General features: G+C 36.6%; 2 protein-coding genes across 2 annotated transcripts; one reads left to right on the forward strand and one right to left on the reverse strand.

Moving 5' to 3' along the window:
- Nucleotides 1–1626: 1626 nt before the first annotated feature.
- LOC134750826 (probable phenylalanine--tRNA ligase, mitochondrial) lies at nt 1627–4346 on the reverse strand. The gene is made up of 3 exons (XM_063686057.1): nt 3670–4346; nt 2688–3332; nt 1627–2175 (listed from the first exon to the last, which is right to left on the reverse strand). Exons 1-3 carry the CDS (start codon nt 4180–4182, stop codon nt 2008–2010), a joined length of 1326 nt encoding a protein of 441 aa, XP_063542127.1. The 5' UTR covers nt 4183–4346; the 3' UTR covers nt 1627–2007.
- Nucleotides 4347–5845: 1499 nt separating this feature from the next.
- Nucleotides 5846–11057, forward strand: LOC134751313 (endonuclease G, mitochondrial). The gene is made up of 6 exons (XM_063686699.1): nt 5846–6139; nt 6317–6519; nt 7082–7205; nt 7537–7649; nt 9613–9796; nt 10383–11057. The coding sequence occupies exons 1-6, from the start codon at nt 5918–5920 to the stop codon at nt 10476–10478; spliced, it is 942 nt and encodes a 313-aa protein (XP_063542769.1). The 5' UTR covers nt 5846–5917; the 3' UTR covers nt 10479–11057.
- Nucleotides 11058–14595: the final 3538 nt, after the last annotated feature.

Consider the following 14595-nt stretch of genomic DNA (forward strand, 5'->3'; position numbering starts at 1 on the left):
CTACTAAACGGCGAGTAAAATTATTTTTAAACTAACAAAAATGTTTTTAGGGTCCCGTACCCAAAGGGTAAAAACGGGACCCTATTACTAAGACTCCGCTGTCCGTCTGTCACCAGGCTGTATCTCATGAACCGTGGTAGCTAGACAGTTGAAATTATCCCAGATGATGTATTTCTGTTGCCGCTATAACAACAAATACTAAAAACAGAATAATATAAATATTTAAATGTGGCTCCCATACAACAAACGTGATTTTTTTGCTGTTTTTTTCGTAATGGTACGGAACCCTTCGTGCGCGAGTCCGACTCGCACATGGCCGGTTTTATTTTACAGGTTCTACAAATACAACATAGCTTTTGTTAATGAATATATATTTTTTTAAGAAATCTAACGTTTTTCCACATTTCATGCGTATGCAGCCTGAAAATGACGTGGCCTTAGTGACGCATGGTGACGCACCTCAATGAAGTGCATGCACTTCATCATTGCGTTTAGTACGTCACCGACTACGAGCCGACTACTGCCAAGATGTCACAGATCCGACGGAAATAAAAAATGCCTTCGTGCGTGCTAAAAACTTGTAAACATAGTACAAGAAAATATTGAAGATTATGCCTTATAAAACTTAATTGTATACGCAGCTTTACACTCCTTGAATTAGTTGTCTATACCTACTCCTGTCTATGCCTAGCTGTCACATCGCTGTACTCGTTCATTCCAAAGAGTAGTATCTTATAGCCCCTCAGAATATTTTTTGTATACCAACCAATCACAAAGCAGATGCGACGCAGCAGCGTGTTTAAGTAGGCTAATTTGCATTGAATCGAGTCTAAACAATAAATATTTTATCGAAATATATGAAGTTATTTTTTTTTTTATAATTGACTAAACCGTAGGTATCGATAAAATTCTTATGCTTGAGTCTCCTATATATTAATATTATACTACTCTTTGTTGAGTCGGAAGTGCCATAGACTATCCAACGTTGAAAATGTTGTATATACTATGTCTATGTTGAAAAGAGTAAGGTTGTAGTGTTGCATGTGAAGTTGTAATACACAGATTATACTCGACGAGTAGAAAAAAGTATTTTTAAGAATTTAAGTATTAAATAACAATTTAATGAATAAAATAAGCAATTTTTATCTTATATTTTATGTTATTTTCATGAATATAGTGATAAATATAAACCCATTCAATATCGTACTGTACAAACGTTTAACTGTGGCTGTATAAGATTCTGCCTTTGCTCATTTACGCAAGTGTAAGGTTTAAAAACATATTTTTGTTGTATTCCTTTTGTATCCCGCCTTAGTAAATACAATTCAACAAAACAAATCAAGAATAATTTATTTTAACAATATACTTAAGTACATCATTTTTGATAAGTAAAATTAGAACAATTACCAATTGTTCTAGGCGGGAAAATAAAGACACTATCTTTCCATTTTATTTCCACCTAGGTGCTTGTGGGACGCGGACGCAGAGGAGTACACCACTTTTCTGCACTAGAGCAGAAACGTATGACTTTTTAGAACAACAACGACCCATCCAGAGCATGAGATGAGATATGAAAAATTATTTTGTATTACCTGTCTATGGGCATGTTGAAATAAAAAAAATTAATTGAATTGAATATGCTCCATTCATTATTAGGGAAATAAAATATAGTTATTTGTGGCGTTCCATGCCTAAAGGGTCCTTATGCCCCATTATGTGCACACGGACCCTTCTATCATGGAAAGCCACATTTATTATTAGAGAATACAACAGACAGACAGACAATGATTAGAAAACCCATTACTACTTACTACAGAACGTTCCATGCCTAACCTCTAAAGTGGATGACCATCCACCATACAAGGACAATTATGGGCAATCGAATTTGAATCAAATTCCTAAACTGAACTGCTCTGCGTTTGGATCGTTTTTAAAAAGATTAAGCCAAATCTCATAGAACAAAACTAGAGACAGGTTATACTGGCGCCATCTATTTAGATTAACGGTCTATCTAATAGCAACATTGAACGCCGCCATGGCCGCTTTCTCAATCTCCTTATGTACTTGGTTAACTTCTGCTTGTGTAAGTGTCCTTTCAAGATGTCTATACACGATGCTGTAGCATAGACTATGCTTCTTTGACTTTGGGTGGAAGAATTTGTCCTTTAATTTTACCTGTAACATAGAATAATAACTGTTGGTAGTGATTTTAATGGCAGGGGAGCTGAACAGTATCGTTGAATATCATAATTCATAATTGTCGATTTTGAGCAGTCTCTTGTACACAAGGACGTGTAAAAATCAGGATTGCCGTGGCGACGCGACGCATCGTTATATGGTCTGTCAAACAACTTTGTCAGTAGTAAAACGCGCGAATTTCAAATTTTCTACAGGACGAGTACCCTTCGCGCCTACATTTCTAAAATATGCCGCTTTTTTCTACTGACGGAAATGGCTTGACCAACTATAGTTTGGCAAGAGGCGTTTGTTAGTGGAGCATAAACAGAGAGAATCATACTGTCCTTTTCTTATGCTAGTAGATATTGTTTCCTTTAGTGTGTATGTGACTTACTTGACATGCCTGTGATTCATTATATAAAATTAGATAGTAGTGATAGTAAGCAACATAGGTGTTTACAAATATTTAGACAACCTTGCTCTAATGAATTAAATCAATAGTTATTTACCTGTTCAATAATATCACCCCCAATATCTCTGACTAGATCATAGAAATCATTGCTCATAAATGTATCAATTGAGAGTCCCTCTGGCAGCCAGAACGATATGTCATTTGTACACTGCGGGTACATAGACACAGGCTTATATGTTATCTCCGCATTCAGCTGCTTATTCTGAAACTGTGTTAAAAATCCAGAGTCCGTACTCCACATTAATCTTATATCAGGGATCTTATACAATGCCATGGCTAGCCTTTCTAAGCCTAAGCCAAAAGCATAGGAAATAGTGTGATTTGGTCCTGCATTGACTAATATTTCATTTCTCACAATACCGCAGCCTAAAACTTCAAGCCAATTGTTGTTGTAGAATATTTCTAACTCGTATGACGGGTGCGTAAATGGAAAGTAGGCACCCACCCATCGGTACTTGATATTGTCTCCGAATAATGTCTGTATAAGACCAAGGAGATGCTCTTTTAACTGATGTACGATGAGTTTAGTTGCTTCTAGTGTGTGGCAACTTTGTTTCGTTGGATCGGAGATGGAGTTGGTGAAGGCATGGGGGTTTGTAGGGTCAAATGTTGGTTCAAATATGTGCAAGTCCTCATTTTCGGGAAATAATTGTTCTCTTCTTTGTGATCTTACTGCATCAACCTGGAATAAAAATAAATATTATTAATCTTTTTAGTGTTAAAAAAGGGCAAGTCTGTTTGAAATTAAAGACCTAAAATTTTTTGTATGAATGATTTTTGAGGTTGTTCAGAAAGTTCTGACAAGCTCTAGAAAAAGTTAAGGTCTCATACCATGATGCATGAATGATTAATACATACCTTATTTAATGATATTAAGATAATTGTATATGGTTAGGGTCCCACATTAATTTTCAGTTTTACAAGTGTCAACAATTTGTGCACTTGTACTTGAATTTGATTGATACCTAATGAAAATTAAGATACCAAAATCTGTAGTAAGTAAACCTTATTGCTCATACCTGATGAAATATGGGAAAATGTGTTGAATCAATTTCATCCCTTCTAAACACAGGTCCTATCATAAGAAAGTTGTCCAGCCCAGACCTCAGCAGCTCGCTCTGATGGGCCGTCATGTGAGCTCGCAGCAGCGTGCTCCTATTAATGTAGTAACAGTCAGACTTAACCCGACTTGGATGGTCCAAAGGAATTAACAAATCATCATAGTTCTGCTTTGTTGTGACGATCGGCGGCAAGTTATCGTACACGCTGAACGTTGGATTACCTCGATACGTGAACGAGGAATAGAAATAGTTCACAATTCTTTGCCGCAATATCGAGAGAGGGTTATCTTTCTGAAGATGCAAGTTTCGATCCAAATACGATAGTATTTTAGGGGTTACGTTGGTGTAATCGTCGGTTATGAAGTCTGCGCCGTTTATTCTTATTGTAGATTCTGTTTTCGGTGCCGTGCTGTATTTTAATCGGTGCAAAACCGCAGAAAATATGCGGTTGGGTTGAAAAAACAATTTCATTTTTAAGAGTATATTAGCACTTATTAATTGGTATTTCCGTTAATAATGATTCTGTCCTCTTGTTTTATTTAAACACTATTTAGAATATTCCATACAGCCCATACAGGAGGATTTTATGCATATTGAAGTTTATTTACGTACCTAAATTATGAAATTTATACATCACATTGACGTTTTTTTTACGTTACTTTTTTTTTATATTCGTCCAGAAGGGACAGGCCACAGGCTAAGACCATAGGCCATACTGCCTCTTCTTCAGTAAGATTAAATTTCATAAGTCAGTTTTAGATATAAAGTCTTCCTTTTTTAAATCCATAAGTCAAATCCAATAAAAATGTCTTCAGTATATTTGTTTATATAGTCTCCATGATATTTGTCTTCAATCATTTGTTTTTTATATAGTCCAGTCAGTATCAGGGTTACCAGTTACCATATCTTGGTTTTTCTCATGTTTTTCTCCTTAGAAATTAGAATTTCAAGATTTCAAGTTACATCCTGATCCTATATAAAATTAAAATATCTCACATAAAAAAACTGTGAGTATTCAAAATTTAACTCGTACCAAGTCATTACACTTTACATATTCCTTATACCAACGGTGCTAACTATACATATATTTATACAATGGCAAATATGTACACTTATTTACAATAAAGTCTGTGATGTTACGCGGGATACACTAAACGCTCAAAAATATTTGGATGGGCAGTCAAAAATGATATAAGATATGGTTTCTTCATTAAAATTATAATGCGAACATTTAGGACTATTAACCATTTTAAGACGATACAAAATGGAAGTTCAATTGACAATGACCAAAACGAAGACGCATAATAATGGAATAATAGGCTCCACACTTGCGTTCGCGGCTCAGCGCCGTGACGTATGAGGACGACGAGGGTGCGTTTTGTTTCGAATGTAGTAAATCCAACCGAACTCGTTCAGAGGACAAAAAGATATTATTAATGGCGCTAGGTTTATCCATTTCTTCAAATTCATATCTGGAGTATAATTATACTAAAAAAAATATATTTTAATCCTTCTTCATACCTGTCAAAAATTGATTACCAGTGTTGCCAGATCGTCCCAAATAGGACGATTTTTCCGTCCTTTTTAATGCCACACCGTCCCTTTGTCGTCCTTTCCGAACTACCGTCCCTTTTGGGCATCGAGCGTCCAGTATAAAAGATTTTGAAAATCTTTACCGAAATACCGTCCATCGACGGTACATATCGAGTAATTGAAAGATTTATGTACCCCTGTCTTTGCATATTTTAATGTACGTGTAATTGCAATACCCTTTTAGGGTAACATGTTGTAATGGAACCATTGTACTTAGAGTAAGACCTGTACACCAACATGAGAGCAATAAATATTCTATTCTATTCTATTCTATTCTACCTAAGTAGCATGTGCCTATGTATTTGTCTATACATCGATAATTTGCCTGTTTTGAAAAAGCCTGTTGTACTAACACTAACAACGCACTAACATTGATAGTTTTGACCATTTGCATTGATCGCAGGTAAGGTACACAAATTATGATAAAAATGTTCCAACTTTGTTTTCGTCCCATTGTGATAAAAACCGTCCCTTTTTAGATTACACATCGTCCGAAACTGGGGATACGGGCTGGTAACACTGTTGATTACCTAACCTCAAACTCCTTGGACCTTGGATATTTGGTTATGTTTGAATAAATTTTATTTTATGCATTTAACATAAAATCATAAATATGATTCGAAAGCGGTTAACGAATTTAGCTCAACTAGGTGCTGTGGGCTTTACTGGATACTGCTTAGGAATTTACAGTGAACGAAATATCGACCTATTTAAAACGAGAGAAGATTCTGTTATAATAAATGGCAAATGCATCAAAAATATGCCCGGTTTGCCAATATTCGGGTGTGTATCAGCTGCTACGCCTTACGTCGATTCTAGTGGGCCTAAAGATAGAGTAAGTTTCATTGATAAAATAAAGTTTTAGCAACATTTTTGAAACGACTTTTCCAATGTAATCTCATTCCTTTGCTTTGCTAAAATTGTCATTTGACGTTAGGTTAGTGACATTTTCTGTCATACGAAAACCCGGAAAATAACGATGGTTAGAAAAAAATTGAAACAATTTTTACAGATATCGCAAATAATGAAATTTGGATTTCCCGGCTTGGATAATGTCCGTTCATTCGACGACTACGTATTATCCTACGACCGACGTAACCGGGTTGCGCACTGGGTATTCGAGCATCTCACTAGTGCTCACGTTGCCAAGAATGCTACGGTGGACAGGAGTAAGTGTGAGTTTACTGCGGATGAAAGTATACATCAATTTTTTAGGTAAGTTTTGTGTAAATATGAAATTACTAGCGACCCGCCCCAGCTTCGCACGGGTAGTTAAACTAATTTACACAAAACCTTTACAAATTATACATATAAACCTTCCTCTTGAATCACTCTATCTATTAAAAAAAAACCACATCAAAATCTGTTACGTAGTTTTAAAGATCTAAGCATACATAGGGACAGACAGCAGAGAGCGACTTTATTTTATACTATGTAGTGATTAATCAAATTACTTGGACATTTTAATTTCCATAGGCTTTGTTTAAGAATGATTTGCACCAACTGCATCCAACAGTTTATTGAATGTAACACATCTGACATCATAAAAAGAAATCCTAAAAACATTTAGGAAACGGTATAATTGTTACGAGTACTACCAATAGTTGGTGCAATCCAATAATGTTTGGCTTGCTTGATTGAAAGAGGTAGAATTCAAATAATAAAACAAAAAGATTTCATTTTACTGTTATGAATCTTAGTAGTATGTGTTTGAAAGTTATCTAATAATGTTAGTGCACCAGTTATACCCCTGATTCTTATGATTTTTTATCTCCAGATCACAGAACAGTGACTACAAAGGCTCTGGCTTTGACCGAGGGCACTTGGCAGCCGCGGGCAACCATAAGTTGGCACAGAAACATGTTGAACAAACATTCCTGCTCACTAACATGGCACCCCAGGTTGGTATCAGCATCCAAATTCATTGCATTATGTTGTTGTAGGACATTCAATGTGTCTAGTTTGAACATTAATGGTCTGGATATTGAGTTTCTGTGTTTAAGGCATAAAAAAACACAGAAAATTAGTAATCAACATAAACCTCGAAAGAAATTTCGAGTTTTATGTTGATTATTAACTTATAAATGCTCAGCAAAAGCTTTTAGGATTATGCTCCTTTTTTGTCCAAAAAAAATGAAAATACATAGAGTAAATTTATCAAAATTTAAATCTAGTAGAAAAAAATGCCCTAAAATGGTTTTCCTATAAAACATTTTTTTTACTATTTTACAGGTGGGTGAAGGGTTCAATAGGCATGCATGGAACAGATTAGAAAAGCACGTTCGCAACCTTACCAAGGTGTATGACAATGTGTACTGCTGCACAGGACCACTGTATCTGCCCAGGTTAAACCCTTGTCTTATATTACGAATCCCTGCTCACAAAATCTCAAGAATTCTCATTGAGACATGCAACCTGTAGAGGAGAATAGGCCGGCAGCATTTTTTAAGCCAAATTTACAGCTAGTAGATAACATTCAATTTTCGAATTACGATGTTCATGTTGCCATGCTGTCAAGTAGATAAATTGAAAGAAAGAAAGAAAGAAAAGAAAGAAAAGACATTTATTGTAAAGACCTTCTACAAACAGCGCCACCTCAGTTACAAAAAAGAACTTACTCACTAAACACTTAAAGCTAGGTACAATGGTAGTTATAGAAAAAGGAGTAAGGTAAGGTAACAACAAATTTTGGCGCCGCTATAGTGGCTACAAAAGGACGGCACTCAGCATATGCTCTGGTATAAATAAATACCACAGCGCTGGTTTTCTGTGGCACCCCGGGCCGGAGGGTAGCTTAGAACTATTTGAGATAAATATAAAAATACAAATAATATAAATACTTACTAGAAAGATACAGATAGGTTATAGCTTCATGTAGGGTAAAATGTTATGATGGTAAGGGTAGGTAGATATTATTAGTATTATAGACATTAGATTGTATAACTCTGGTAAAAAAACTAAGTCCGACGATTTGAGAAATCCATGGGACGCAACGAGCACGGCAATTGCAGGCTAAAAAGATATTTTTTAAATTTGAGTTTAAATGTGAATAGTGTCTTAGAGTTACGTATAGGCGGAGGTATGTTGTTCCAGCATTTCGTGGCAGAGTAGCGAAAACTGCCACGAAATGCTGCTGAACTGCCGTGTCTCGGGCAGATAAGTCGAATGGCTTCTCTAGTCGGGCGGGTGGAAAACTTTAATTGATTGCAAATGTAAATAGTAAGGTCCATTGTGGTAGGTAACTTTTAAAGCGGGGTACTTACTCTACTGCAACGCTTACGAAGGAATCTTGCTTACTGTTGCTATTTAGATAAATAAGCTATTTTCAAAATTACCCTGTTTCTGAAGTTATCCCAATGCACCGGATAAATACATATAAAATGATGCATGATATTACTAAATAGTGGCAAGTAGTAAGAATGAAACTAGAAATAAGTGCATAATGTGTGTTGGCTACAATTCACAAATGCTTTATAATGCTGAGTATTTCTAAATGAGAACAGATGTGGCTTTCCAGCACAGAAGGGAACTTATGCTTCAAGTGCGATAACGACCATTTTGTCTGAAATTCCAACATACATTTTGATAGAACGGTCCTTATTGCACATTGCACATGAAGCATAATTTTTAAGGTTCCGTGCCCAAAGGGTAAAAACGGGACCCTATTACTAAGACTCCGCTGTCCGTCTGTCACCAGGCTGTATCTCGTGATCTGTGATAGCTAGACAGCTGAAATTTTTAGTTTTTTTTTTATACTACGTCGGTGGCAAACAAGCATACGGCCCGCCTGATGTTAAGCAGTCTCCGTAGCCTATGTACGCCTGCAACTCCAGAGGAGTTACATGCGCGTTGCCGACCCTAACACTCCTCTCCCTCGAGCTCTGGCAACCTTACTCACCGGCAGGAACACAACACTATTAGTAGGGTCTAGTGTTATTTGGCTGCGGTTTTCTGTAAGGTGGAGGTGCTCTAGATCTGGAATGACATCCGCTGTCCTGTGCCCTACCACACAAAGCGAGATGTCATTCACAGTGCCCATACCTCTCTTTTGGACGTAGTTTAAGGACATACCCGGGTCCAGATGATGTATTTCGGTTGCCGCTATAACAACAAACTAAAAACAGAATAATATAGAGATTTAAGTGGGGCTCCCACACAACAAACGTGATTTTTGACCGAAGTTAAGCAACGTCGGGTGGGGTCAGTACTTGGATGGGTGACCGTTTTTATAGTTAATGGTACGGAACCCTTCGTGTGTGAGTCCGACTCGCACTTGGCCGGTTTATTTATTTATTTTCGTGTTGATAGAAAGGAATCCGACGGCAAGTCCTACGTGAAATACCAAGTGATCGGCGCAAACTCAGTAGCAGTCCCGACACATTTCTACAAAGTGGTTGTGGGCGAGGCGGCGGCGGGTGGCGTTTTAGATATGGAGGCCTATGTTATGCCCAACCAGAAGATACTTGACGAGACGCCTGTGGCTAACTTTATGGTGAGTATTTTCACATCAATTACTTTTACAGTACATATGGTTCTACCATAGAGTAACTTATACTAGAGCGGTACTGTCATAGTAAATTTTGTAACCCCAGTAAATTCACTGCCATCTGTCGACACACTTTATAACTAAAAATAAATATTTATAAAAATACGATAAAATGTATTTAAATATGGATAAATGATTTATTTATTTGCATTAATTATTTTTATGATTTTGACACATGTTCTTTCACTGATATGCGTTAAAATTGTTAAATAACAAACGAAACCGTCAACGCCATCTATACGACAGTAAGCCAAAGCTAGTAGCGCCCTCTGAACGAGAATCAAATTTCCTTGATTTTCGAGGCACGTTTTTTCCTTAGACTGCATCTATTACGGAGTTATATCTATCTTTGGTTCTACTTTACCGCACTAGTGCGATAATTAGCAAATTACGCAACTATGTCGAAAATTTAAACGGCCATAGGTACTGTAAAACGTTGTACAATGCATGTTTCTATTTTTCGCACATGTATCGTAATGTATGTACTATTCTGATATAATTTTAATATGTAATCTAATGTTTTTTTTTGCAGGTACCACCAGAATCGATAGAGAAAGCAGCCGGTCTCTTGTTTTTCGACAAGATACATAGAAGCAAATTAAATAAAATTAACGGCAAGAAAGTTTAACCCTTTGAACGTTACCCGCTACCCGCTACCCGCTATCGGCGCGCGCGCGGCATGGGGAACCTTGTTGAGATGAGATGGGAACAAAGGTTGATTATGGACGGTTGGTTGCTGCGCGCGGCGCGTTATGGGCGCGTTACTTGACGTCTGACGGTGACGGTGACGGCGGACAAAGGGTTCATGCCGGTGCCGGTATAGGTTCATATAGTCTGTCAAGCCATTTCCGTCAGTAGAAAAAAAGCGGCTAATTTAAAAAATCTAGGCGTGAATGGTTATCGTCCCATAGAAAATTTGAATTTTGCGCCTTTATTTACAGACAAAGTGGTTTGACAGACTATAATTAGTACAATTTTAGACAAATTATATATAATATAATAGAGACTAGTAAATAAAAATGACAGTTTGTACACATCTGTATCTTGTTGTTATTGGCGGCACTTTACTAGAATTTACTAGATGTTGTAAGAAGAGCAGTTTTCATTTTCGACTCGTCTCTGATTATCTGACTTTATTAGACCAAATAAAATATATTTTTAGTTATTTTTAATCATACTGTATCTTTAATTATCCCCTGGTTAATTATATTTAACTATGTAAATATTATTTTGTGATATCAATAAATGTTACTGTTACTTAACAACTACTTTATTCATTACAACCGTAGTTTTTAGGGTACCGTACCTCAAAAAGAAAAAACGGAACCCTTATAGGATCACTCGTGCGTCTGTCTGTCTGTCTGTCACAGCCTATTTTCTCCGAAACTACTGGACCAATTAAGTTGAAATTTGGTATACATATGTAAGTTTGTGACCCAAAGACGGACATGTAACTAAATCAATACAAGGACAAACAATAACAGCGCTTTCTCTGCTACTCCTACTGAAAGATACATAAGACTATCCCGTTCGGTCATTTCCCCCCACCCCTCTTGCCGATCCAGTTATACTAGATGCTATCGATAATAAACAGATGACGAACTAGCTCTGCAAAATAACCCCACACATTTTGAGCCACGCTGGGTGGGGCGTAAATATTGAGCCACGGCGCTATTTAGTTCACAAATGGCGGCCCGTTGTCACAGTCGTAGTAAGAAGTCTTCTTCTTCGCCTAGCCTTTTCCCATATCATTTGGGGTCGGCTCTCCCCGTCATTCTTCGCCAGGCGTATCTGTTCTGGGTCGTCGAGACATCTATTTGGGCTTTCTTAAGGTCTTTGTTAATGACGGACATCCAGGTCGTAAGGGGTCTGCCTCTGCCCGATCTTTTGGAGCCGATGTCAATGTTAAGGACTTGTCTAGTCATGTGATCTTCCGGCCTCCTCATGACATGGCCATACCACTTTAAGCGCGATTCGGAGAGCTTATCTTCTATTGGCCGGATCTTAAAGCTGCCGCGGATGTGCTCATTTCTCACCCTGTCGAGTAGAGTGACACCTCCTGCCCACCTCAACATCTTCATTTCGGTTGTGTGCAGTTTTGTGGTATGGACCTTCTTCAAAGGCCAGCATTCAGTAGTAAGAAGTATTTAGATTATTTCTTTAAGGAAAAGATATGCCTTACTGTGCGGTTAAATGATGTGCTAGCCATTCCAACAAACACTTAGTGTATTTCTAATAGATAAGTCCTTTTACACGCTACAGGAGTTTTTTGAAGACAGAATGTTTATTTAATATATATGTAAGAAATAATTTAATGTAAACCATTGCAGTATACCTAGTTTTATTTTGTTATTTAGTTGTAAGATTGCTGCGCCCTTTCAGGGTCCATATTACGTAATTATGTACGGTGTAATATGTTGGCAATAAATGCTTTGTCTTTGTCACTGAAAATATTATGGGATTAACTTTCACATATAATTTGGCCATGATAATATTATATTAAGATCCTATTATTTTAAATTTGTTAATATGTTGTGGATGTTTTGATATAGTCCGTTTAATTTAAATTAGTGGTAGTAAATACTATATAATCGCCGTTGTAGGACTTGTAGGTGGCGCTTACTTAATATGTATATTTTAACATGTCCCCGGCATCTTGGCTCTTGGCTCAGCCCCTTGGCTAAAGGACCGATGTGGCTAACTTTGGTATAGAAATATTTGTGGCAGACCAGTAGGCCTAGCACAAGATTGGCGCGACAGTATCTCGCGGCGAGATCAGACTACCCGTCTTTTTCGATGTTAAAAGAGGGACGGATAATCTATCTCGCCGCGAGATGTTGTCGCGCCAAACATGTGCTAGCCCTACAGGGACGGTTAGAATGGTGAGAAAATATGGAAATTGCAAGGAAAATATTAAAAACAACAATGTTATTTTCCCACACAATACGACGTGTCACATGAGAATTTCTGCATTTTTTTCTGATCAAGATGAAAATCGATATCTGCGAATCTGAGAGAGGCTTTTTATATGATTCTGAGGTAAAAGCGGCAAGAACGGCCGCCATATTGAATTTCTTTATTTTAGCTCTAATCAAGATGAAAATCGATGTCTGAGGACTCTGAGGATCAAAGAGGACCTTTATTATGAATCTGAGGTCAAAATTTATAAAAACGTATACGTTATTTACAGTACATCTGGTGCTCCATTACTATACCCTGTGCTATAACAAGCACATTACACTATGTCGAAAATTTAATGGGCCATATGTACTGTAAAACGTACGATACACGTGGGAAAAGGTAATTCGCAACTTGTGTCGATTTAAAACACTCTCTTCGGTCGTGTTTTAAAATTCGCCACTCGTTGCGAATATCGCGCTTGTATCGTAAATAACTATTAAAAACGTGCGACAGACGTACATGGCCATTAATAAATTATTAGTCTAGACAAAAAAAATCAAAATCGCTCTCCTTCTTGATCCGACTGGTAAATCATGTAACTTTTTGTCAACCGGATTTTTTAACCTAATTTGACCCCGCTGAATCCGAATTTGCCGGTTGCCCGATCGAAATCTTGACCGGAAGTGAGATATTCAAGATGGCGGCCATTATTGCCCTACATAGCGACCCTAATGAGTTACTTGTATGAAGACCTATATATATTTTTTTTTGATAATTTTTATTGCAAGGAATAACAGTTAAAATAACACGTATATTCTGAAAATTTTGAGTATCTGTTTGGTATAGTTCAAAATATACAGTCCTTTAAATGTGGAAAATATCATCGTCAGCGGCGCACCGCAATACGAATTCCCAATTGTAAGGCCTCGTTATGTTACAAAATTCACTCGAAGGGCTTTAATTATCATTTATTTTTTTAATATATTTGTTTATTTAAATATTTATTTAATGGTTAAATCTTTTAGCACGCATTTGAAACCTTTAATCTATGTGCGCGGAGCAAAAAAAGCGTCTAGTATGAGAAATATGAGAATAGGTACGAATATTAAATACATTTATCGTTTTATTAAGCAATTAGTCCGGATTGTAATGTGTACACTGACACTTCAAAACCTAAAACCTTAAATATTGTCAAAAAAGGTCTCAAATTTTCATGTTTCACGCACGATTTAGCCCCCTAAACCAAAAATTGTTATAGGTACAGGTACAAATGTTAGGGACTTGAAAGTGAGTATGATTTTATTAGACCTATTTTATGCTTATTTTATATATTTTTAAACAAAGTCATTACTTTTACCTATGCGAATCAAATGCGTATTTCAAAGTATCTAAAAATAGTTTGATTGTAATTACCTGAACATTTTAAACTTTCGCGTTTTGTATACATAATTAATGTCATTAACGGGTCTAACGCGATTTAAAATTCATTATTTTACCTTTTTTTCAACGTTTCAGTTAGGTTGCACTAGCTGTGGTCATAAAAGACCAAAGAGTAGTAGAAAGACCAAAGATAGATATAACTCCGTAATAGATGGATACAGTCTAAGGATAAACGTGCCTCGAAAAAGAAAATTTGATTCTCGATCAGAGGGCGCTACTAGCTTTGGCCTACTGTCGTATAGATGGCGTTGACGGTTTCGTTTGTTATTTAACAATTTTAACGCATATCAGTGAAAGAACATGGGTCAAAATCATAAAAATAATTAATGCAAATAAAAAAAAAACATTTATCCATATTTAAATACATTTTATCGTATTTTTATAAATCTTCATTTTTAGTTTTA

This window comes from Cydia strobilella, chromosome 21 (genome assembly GCF_947568885.1).
Source record: "Cydia strobilella chromosome 21, ilCydStro3.1, whole genome shotgun sequence".
In the NCBI taxonomy this organism is placed as follows: domain Eukaryota; kingdom Metazoa; phylum Arthropoda; class Insecta; order Lepidoptera; family Tortricidae; genus Cydia; species Cydia strobilella.